Source organism: Pocillopora verrucosa, chromosome 14 (assembly GCF_036669915.1).
Source record: "Pocillopora verrucosa isolate sample1 chromosome 14, ASM3666991v2, whole genome shotgun sequence".
Lineage (NCBI taxonomy): Eukaryota > Metazoa > Cnidaria > Anthozoa > Scleractinia > Pocilloporidae > Pocillopora > Pocillopora verrucosa.
In genome coordinates, this window is record NC_089325.1 from 17,481,331 (window position 1) to 17,491,330 (window position 10,000).

At 39.8% G+C, this 10,000-nt stretch overlaps 1 protein-coding gene and 1 pseudogene across 1 annotated transcript; both read left to right on the top strand.

Moving 5' to 3' along the window:
* LOC136278292 (uncharacterized) overlaps positions 1-1,210 on the top strand; it is a 3,271-nt pseudogene extending 2,061 nt beyond the window's left edge.
* Positions 1,211-1,256: 46 nt separating this feature from the next.
* On the top strand, positions 1,257-4,536 carry LOC136278293 (uncharacterized). Its single transcript, XM_066161805.1, has 4 exons — positions 1,257-1,283; positions 2,087-2,457; positions 2,627-4,176; positions 4,337-4,536. The coding sequence occupies exons 1-4, from the start codon at positions 1,257-1,259 to the stop codon at positions 4,534-4,536; spliced, it is 2,148 nt and encodes a 715-aa protein (XP_066017902.1).
* The last annotated feature ends 5,464 nt before the right edge of the window (positions 4,537-10,000 follow it).

The window sequence follows — 10,000 nt, forward strand, 5'->3', positions numbered from 1 at the left end:
TGTGTTCCTTAGTTTTGAACCTGTCCACATCATGTTTTCATTTCATTTTGTGGATTTGTCACCTCTTCGGCGTATGAGCTTTATGGTTATTTGATCAGATTGTGTGCATAATTTAGGACGCTTTCATTTTCACGTGCCCTTTGATTAGAAGTAACTGCAATGTCGAGCTCTCTGTTCATTTCTGTATTTTCAAGAAATAATACTGTAAAGTTCATTTGATAATTAATTTTGTTGTCAATGAAGTGTCCTAAGTTACATTGCTTTTCCTACCCAGATTACATGCAAATGATGGCCATGTTTTACTAAATATTGCTGCTTTTGTACGTCTTGTCCCTGTGAATACAAGTCAAAGTATTGGATCAGTTACCAGAGCAGATGATATCCCAGGTGTTACATCAAATGCTAACCAAGCTGCTGCTCACTGTGATGCTGTCCAAGCTTTCATATCAGATAGCAATGATGGTTTGATCTCTGATGATGTCAGTGAACATTCCTTGACTAGTGGATGCCCTGTATCTGTTGGTGAAAGTCAGCCTAATGATGTACATGCACAGAGTGATTTTGATAATGGCAAGTGCTAATAGAATATTTATTGCCACAAAGAATGCTTGGTAACTGGTATTTATACACTGTGTGGCTACATTCTCTTATTCAATATTAACTATGTTTATTTAGAGTAGTAAGTGGCAACTAACCCAATTGTTTAAAATTGAATATTGTGTTGTTTTAGGTACTACACCTGTATTAGTCAAGGGTGTGCTCATATATAGATCCCAAGTTCCCAATAGATCCCCATAGATCCCAAGAAGAATTCAAAGCTTTGGGCATCCCTACCTGTAGTTACAACTTAAATCTAGTTATAATTAACGAGCATGGGGAGATTGAGGAAGGGAGGGGTCTTGGTGTAGTGCAAGAAGTAATCACAATGTTTTGGCACCAGTTTTTTATGTCCTTAACAATTGGTGCAACAGAAAAAGTGCTATCTATGAGGCATAACTACCAGCACCAAGAATGGGAGGCCATAGGTAAAATATTGGTGTATGGGTATTGTGAAATTAAGTATTTCCCAGTAAGTCTTTCAGGTGTTTTCATGGGAAGTTGTTTGTTTGAGGAAAGGGATATTTCTGACAGTTTTCTTCTTAAAGCATTTTCCTTATACATAAGCAGAGATGAAGCAGAAACATTAAACAGTGTAAGGAGGGCAAGTTAGAAGCTAATGATGATGATGATGTACTTGAAGTACTAGGTAGCTATAAATGCTACAAAACCTCAAAGATGCCAAGGTATTTTTCAAATTGTTGGAAACCAATTATTTCTTCTCTTAAGAGTTTTTCACAGTTCAAATTACTAGACTCTATGACAGAGATGTACAAGACAAAGAAGCCTACAGGAAAAAACTTTATCAAGTTATTTATGGCAAACCCTCAAAACGAGTCAGAACAGAGCAGTTTTGATCACTGAAACGTTACATAAAATATCTTGGTGAGGTTGCTTTGAAAGCATTTCTTCAGTTTACCACAGGTAGTGATGTAATTGCGGTGACATAATTAACTGTTTCCTTTAATTCACTTGATGGGGCCCATTGCAGCCCCATAGCACGTACCTGTGGACCTGTTTTGGAAGTACCTACAACTTACCAGTCATACCGTGAGCTAGCTGGGGAATTTGCCAACTTAATTTCAAATAAAGTAGCATGGGGCACTACAATAGTTTGAGCCTTTCATTTCCATGATGATCCAGTTATCTGCTTAGAGTCTGCACCTGTGCACTTATTAATGATGATACCATAGTTGATATTTCAGGCAACTGTTAGCGACTATTAGTACAAGTTAATACAAGTAAGGGGGTTACATTTGTTATGACCAGGCGAATTGCAAAATTATGGGGCATTTTTTTAATTTTTGGGCAGGGGGAGCCCTGTCTTTGTTTGTTTCTTTGTTTGTTTTGGTGTGCCCAAGAAATAGCAATTTTTCAGAAGAGATAACAACAGTTTTTACCAACTCTTCTCCCCTGGTCATAAGTAACGAAAGCCCATGTGTTGGTATAGTTTTGGTTCTTCTATCAGTGGTGGACATTATTCCTTTAGTATGATCAAAGAAAGAAAGCAAATTCCCAAGTTGGAGAAGGAGGATTCCGCCTAACAAAGTTTGCGAGCAATAGTCGTGAATTACTAGCCTTAATTCCTCCCGCGTCGAAGGCGAATCCCAAGTTGGACCTAGATCTGGACCAGTTACCCCTAGAGCGAGCGTTGGGTGTCTACTGGGACGCACAGTCAGATACTTTTAAGTTCAAGGCCTTACAAGCGTACAAGCCATCCACCAAGCGAGGGGTACTTTCCGTCGTAAGCTCCCTATTTGATCCGTTGGCATTTCTTTCACCCTTTGTGTTCACAGCCAAGATTCTGTTACAAGAGCTGTGGAGGCAGAAGTTGTCTTGGGATCAAGAAATTCCAGAGCTGTATTCGTCCCTCTGGCAGAAGTGGTTACAAGACCCAGTGCCTTAGTGCACAAGCCACTGTGCAGTTGCACAACTTTTCCGATGCGTCAAGGCACGGTTATGCAGCAGTGTCTTACCTACGGTTTGTTGATGAGCAAGGAGTGATCCACTGTTCCTTCGTTATGGGCAGGACCAGGAATGTGCCCATTAAAGAGTGGACCATACTTCGCCTAGAACTGCAGGTGACAGTGTTAGCGGTACGGCTAAGTAACTCAATTCTGAAGGAGCTCGATCTGCAAGTAGATGGAACCTTTTTCTGGTCTGACTCGATGACGTCCCTGCAATATATCAAGAACCAAATTAGGCGCTTCCAAACCTTTGTTGCGAATCGCGTGGCCGAGATTCATGAATCAACCACCCCAGAACAGTGGCATCATGTTCCAGCTAGCATGAACCCCACTGATGAGGGTTCACAAGGTGTCACCATTCAGCATTTCCAACCCGGATGTCAGTGGTGGTCAGGTCCTTGCTTTCTGTGGCAGCCTGAACATCAGTGGCCTAATGCTCAGGTGGAAGACGTTCGAAGTGATGACAAGGAAATACGAAAACCAGCCACAATCATGTTCGCCACTGAAATGTCCCAAGTTGATCTCCTACTACAGCGCTATTCGTCGTGGTCCCGTTTGCTGAGAGTGATGTCGTGGGTGCTTCGCCTTGTCAAGCCACTAAAGAAGGAAAAACCTGAATGTGTCATCGGAGGTACACTTACCCTTGTTGAGCTTCAGCAAGCAAGCGAAGCAATTACGCGACTGGTGCAGCGCCAACATTTCCGTGAAGAGTACATGGCTTTGAAAGAAGGCAGACAGGTGAAATGTAACAGTAGTTTGGCCACTCTTAGTCCGATCCTAACTGATGGCATTATACGTGATGGAGGAAGAATTCATCATGCGCCGATTACCTTTGAAGCCGCCCACCCAGTAATTCTTCCAAAGTCAAGCCCTGTGTCTGTATTGATAGTTCGTTACTACCACCAAGTGCTGGGCCATGCAGGCCGTGAACATGTGTTGTCCGTCCTCCGCCAACATTACTGGATACTGAGAGGAAGAGCTTTGGCGTGTCAGATCCTGAGCAAGTGTATAAGTTGCTGCAAGCGGAACATGCCTGCCTTACAGCAAGCGATGGCGGACCTGCCAAAGGAAAGGCTGGTACCTTATCATCCCTCGTTCACATTTACGGGCCTCGACTTCTTTGGTCCCTTCTATGTGAAGCGCGCTCGTAGCGTTATCAAAGTGTATGGTTGCATATTTGTGTGCTTTAACAGCCGGGCAGTCCACATCGAAGATGTTAGTTCCTTAGAAACAGGTACATTTATTTTGGCTCTCCGCCGGTTCATCTCTGTTTGCGGCTGCCCTAAGGAGATCTGGTCAGATAACGGCACGAATTTTACTGGCGCTGAGAGGGAACTTCAGCGTTCGGTTCGAGAAGTAAATGAAGAACAAATCAGGAGAGAGCTACATTCGTATGGTGTGGAGTGGTTCAGATATATGTTGCCAAGGTGGCGTTTCCAACCCCCTACCGCGAGCCACATGTCAGGCGTGTGGGAGAGGCTTATTAGAAGTGTCCGGAAGGCTATGAATGCTGTCTTGAGCAAACCAGGTGCTGCAATCCCTTTGGAAACCCTGCGCACCGTATTCGCTGAAGTCATGTCCATTCTAAACAGTCGTCCCATTTCCCCAGCAAGTATGATCCAAGTGACATGGAGCCACTCACTCCAAACCACCTTCTTCTACAGCGTCGAAATCTTGCCATACCCCCTGGTGTCTTCGCTAAGGAAGAGCTGTACTCACGCAAGCAGTTGCGCAATTCCTTGCTAACTGTTTTTGGTCGCGATGGGTTCTAGAGTACGTGCCTACCCTACAGCAACGCCACAAGTGGCTACTAAACAAGAGGAATTTAGCAGTGAATGACCTGGTTCTTGTGGTGGACAAAACTGTACCGAGATCCCGCTGGTTGCTGGGTCGCGTAACATGGCTGCACCGCCGAAGTGAAAACAAAGGACTCTTCTCTTACTCGTCCTGTGACCAAGCTGTGTCTCCTTGAAGAAGCTGCGTGACGAGTTTGTCGTAGAGTGCACTGAACGTTGCAACATTGAACTGAAAACATTGTCGTGAACTAACAGTCGGTTTAGAACTTTAACATTGATTAGTGATTGTCTTCCGGGGCTCGTTCAGCCCTACCCCCCGGGATGTTGAGGCCAATCCTCAACAAGAGAACAATTTTGTTTTCCTAAGTCCGTTCCATTCCATTTTTGTAATTTATACTCCCAGCATGCTAAGTGAGCGCGTCTCAGTGTCGTCGTGTAGCGAGAAAGAAACCATGTGCTTTGTAACGCACTAGTCGCCGGGAGTTTCTCATCGTATGGTGAGTCTTAAGAGCTCGTGTATTTCCAAATCCTGTTCCAACAGTGATTAAGTGTTTGTTTTGTAGGTTTTTACTTGCGAGGTGAAGCTTGTTAGCCAAAGATGAGACTCCAATTCCGATCCTGTTGTGTTGTTAAGAAAATATGCTGAGTGTGCAACTCTCGATTATTAAAGCTTGTGTTCAAGAACCCTTGTGTTGTGAAGGCGCGTTCTTTGTTCCCTGGACACAATTCTTAGAGGTCATTTCGCACAATAATCATAAGTGAGAAACATCAATATAAACGGTATACTGATTGATACTGATAAGATATTTCACCTTCACAAGATCCAACAGCGAGAACGTGGACATTTATTTACGTAATAACTTCAACTAGATCGAAATGCTCGTGAACACGATCACTATTCTTACTTGAAGAAAGGAAAGGTAAAAATTTTTCTCTCTCTATGAAAATGTAAAGAGCTCCCTATGCGAACAACTACCTCTATAACTTTTCCTTGGTTGAACGAAAAACCTTTTAGTTTTGACAGTCATTCACTTGAAAGTAATTGTCACCAGTCTTCCCTCCTTGTTCGATCGCCTTCAAATAGCATGTTTTATTGATCTGTAAGAGTTTCAAATATGGCTATTGAAAACTTGCTTCTTATATCTTCGTTATATAATGAAAATTAGGCATTCTGGTAATACATACAGCAAAACAGTTCAACTTTAATAACTCGATATTCAGAGAGTGATTCACATCGAATGTCAGCATGTGCAAGTGTTGTGATCTGACAACTTGAACGTGTCAGTGTAGGTAGTAACTAGTGATCTTGTAGAAATACAAGTTCGATCTGTAATCTTTTTAAAGATCGTAAAGTTTAATACATCTATCAAGTAGTAACCTTTCAAATTATTCTCATAACAATTACCTAAGCGATGGAGAGTTCAGGAATGCAAGTCAGTTCGATCGAAGGTTGTTTCAATCGACAAAAGTCAATTCGATTGAAGACAAGAGTCAGTTCGATCGAAGACTGTAACTATTGCTTAAGTGTACTGAAGTTACTGTTATCAAATCTGTTTTAAAATATTTCCTGATACAGTTAACTTCGGAGTTGTATGGACAAATGAAAGGTTAACATTTTTTTGGCAAGATGGAAACAATTCCTTTTAGTTGGTTACTTCTTCTTTTGGGCGAAACCACTCTCGTTCTGAGAGAAACTCACTATATTCGCACCGACAGATCGAGTAAGACTCTTAGCGATTTTACTCCAATCGCGCGAGCAAAAGTATTAAATTCTTAAACCCTGTGTTTCAGTGTACGCACGTTACAGCGAATAGCTCATTGAGCATTGCCAATCAGGAACGCCGAGAAAGAAACCCCGACAACAAAAGAGATCAATTGAAAACCGCGTTTCCGCGTCGCGCATATTACATCGCGCAATCATTACACAACACAAGAACTTTTATTATTATCTATACGCTTGCAAAACTGTAGTTTTTATAATCATTTACTCTTCGATCAAACTGACTCTTGTCTTCGATCGAACTGACTTTTGGTTTCGATCAAAACGACTTGCTACCAGAGTTCAGTATCGATCGATAGGCATCATAGGGACCGTGATGTAAACAAATGATTTCACAAAAGTTTCAAGAATTCAAAATAATATGATAAGGAATCATTTAAGCTTAAGATCAAAACAAATAAAGAAATCTAGATGTACTATAGCTTAAATGAATGTGGGAAAGGGCTAAATTTCTACGAGTCTTGACCAAGTAGTAAGTTAAAATATGCATGATTCGTCGGGTAACATGGCCGTGAACTTGAATTTTGTATATTTACACAGAAATCTTGTAAATAGGTCTTTTCTCCTTTTAAATAAAAAGTGAAACAGTTTGCAGGTTTTTACTTTGACTTCAGAGGAGGGAGGATTGGTGACAATTACTTTTGAAATCAATATGGCGTCCTTAGCGTTGGGTCGTCATGTTCGTATGTTTGTAGTGGATGATGTACTGTCAAAACTAAAGGGTTTTTTGTTTAACAAAGGAAAAGTAAAAGAAGTAATCGTTCGAATAGGGAGTTCTTTACATTTTCATAGAGAGAGAGATCTGTTCCTTTCTTCAAGTAAGAATAGTGATCGTGTTCACAAGCATTTCGATCTAGTTGAAGTTATTACGTAAATAAAGGTCTACGTTCTCGCCGTTGGATCTTATTGAAAGTGACATGTGAAGGTGAAATGTCTTATCAGTATCAATTAGTACACCTTTTATATTGATGTTTCTCACTTATAATTATTGTGCGAAATGACCTCTAAGAATTGTGCAAACGATCCAAAACTTGTGCTAAAAGACTTGTGCGAAAAGTCTTTTGTGCGAAATGTCCTGTATTCGTTTTGAAGTGTGTTTTCCTGTGAGATTTAAGCTAGTACTGTGTTGTTCTGTTGACTTTGGATTGCTTTGATTTACTCACACACGGCAAAAAAACAAGTACGGAAAACGAAGGTTGAATTTACGGAAAACGTGGCAATTTACTATCGTTTACCCATGTTTTGCCTACGGAAAATCCGACGTTTTCTGCGCGTTTTCGCATCGGTGAATCCCAGTATTCGTTCCATTATTCGGTAGTTTTCCTTCGCGTCAAATGCAGGTAAACAATTCATTTTCCGGCATTAACCGCTCGGTTAACACATGGCAAACAGCGTGTTTTCCTTTCGTTCATTGGCATTTTCCGAGTGAACAACAACGTATTCACCGGAGTTAACAGCTGAAAACACGCATTTTCCGGGAAGGTTAATGTGTGTAAATACGGGAAAACATAATATTTTCCAGAGTTTGCAGTTCGTATAACGCATAGAAAATGCCATGTTTTCTTTTGTTCGCAACCATTTTACGCCCGGTGAACGAAATGTTCACAAGAATTATCCAGTCGAAAGCATGCATTTTCCAACGTTTTTCCGCAATAGTGAATTCGAGAAATTTCGTGAAAACGCATTTTCAGGCGTTTTACCTTTTATTGTTGTTCGGTTAATCTATGGAAAACAACATGTATTCTGCCATTTACAGCCATTTTGCGCATTCCAACGTTATGTTCACTGGTATTAACCAGTCGAAAGCATGCATTTTCCGGTATTTTCTGTAACGGTGAATTCGTGCAAGGGATGCATTTTCCCGCGTTTACCGCCGCACGGTTAATTACTGTTCGTTAAATTTCACTTCCTGGACTCGGCTCTACTGCAGGTTCTCAAAGCATTTTGTCCTATTTCCCTCTCCCAGACAGGATTAGCACTCCTTTAATAATTCTTATCAAGTTTATTAATGCACAATGATGTTAGCGGTATAATTTATTCAGAGTCCAAAACGGAGCCTGATAACAATCATGTTTGTCATCCTTATTTCACTTTACACATTTTTCTCTCTAAAGCCAAGAGGCAAAACTTAACCCGTACAGTATAACTGATATTATAAAATTGGAAGGATGACTGTCTGAAAAATTATTTGCGGGTCTATATATACAAACTATAAACATTTTGCAAAAATGAGTGTCAAGGTTTGAAGAAAATATAATTATGTGAACTTCATGTGCTGAGGGAATCAAGGCAACATTCTGAGAATACCACCTTACATTTAATTTTATACCTTAGATCTATTTGAAAAACTTCTAATGTTTGAAATTGCAACTGAAGAACAAATTTAATTGACTAAAAATACAACTAGCTGCAATTCAAACACACAATTTTCTTAAACCTTAACTGTGAAGGCGGCATGTATCTTTGACTCTGATATATTAATTATAACAGTTTGAGCCAAATTTGAAAATCATTGAAACTTCTAAAATATTAACTTAAAGAGAAAATATTTACTTGGACTGAGAAAATCTTGGAGTACTCCATCTGATGGAGAACAAGAGAACTCTAAAAGGAAGAATGAAAATTGCAGCCACCTCTAAAACAGCAGATATGTCAAGGATTTTGGGCTCTTTAAAATGAGCATGATAAATTGTTCTCACTAATAAAAATTCACTTAAATGCACAATTCTGTGATAATGTAGTGTGATAATGTTAAAAAATTTATTAATATAATGTGAATTGTTTGCCAAAAAACACCTGCATTCAATCCTGGACATAAGTGCCAAATGGTGGTCAGGGAAGGCAAAATATTCTAGAAACTGATTTCACTATCCACTGACAATAACTTAAATGTAGGCTGCTCAATTACTTAAATTGCTCAAAATATTACATGTTATATATGTATATGTTTACAGTCTTCAAACTCTCTTGTAATCAACCATGATTGTACAGAAGTCTCACTTCACATTTGCCAACTAAGGTGGTTTCTTGTGAGAAAATTGAAATCAGTTAATTGTCAAATTAAAAACTAAATTCAGACAGAATAAAAGAATGGAGATGGTAGACCTACATCATCTGTATAATTGGGTAGAAATATAGCAACTTTATATGAGATGGTCCTAGGGAAGAGAGTTGAGTGACTGTATACTAAAATTAAAATTAAATTTAGGTGGTGGCCCAGAGCAATTTTTCTGGGATCTTTCTACTATTTCTATGACTTGGTCTACCAACCCTTCTGTTCACTGACTGCCTCTTTTGCTGATTCGTCTAGAAGACTTGTACCTCTGGTCTAGTATATGGAAGAAGTTGGTAACTTCTTCTTTCCTCCAGGTAAGGGGCCTTGTTGCCATTGATGTGGGATCTTCTTCATCAGACTCGTCTGAGGAGACAAGACTAGGATGCAGGGCCTCGAAAATTGGTTGTCTCTTCTCTTCTTCACTTGCCACTTTGAGTCTCTTATCCAGTTTCTAAAAGGGAAAATGTGAAAGAAGTTTTTATAATACCGAATGGTGAGCAATTCCTACAATAAAACATTTATAAAGCCCTTGTGTCACTGGTCAGAGTTGTTCTCGGCATAAAATGTTTTTTTATCAGCAGATCTACAGTGTAATTTGAACCTTACCCTGTTTTTAGATCAAACTTGAATTCAAACCTTTTGAAATTTACTCAAACATACAAGCTGATAAGATAATAGAGTGTTAAAGAGCCAAACAAATTTTTTTACCCTTTTAATTCTTTGTCGCTTCTTTTGCTCCCTCTGATACTGCTCGTAAGTACCATTTTCTTCCTGTTGTCTACGTTTCTTTGATGATGCAAAGTTT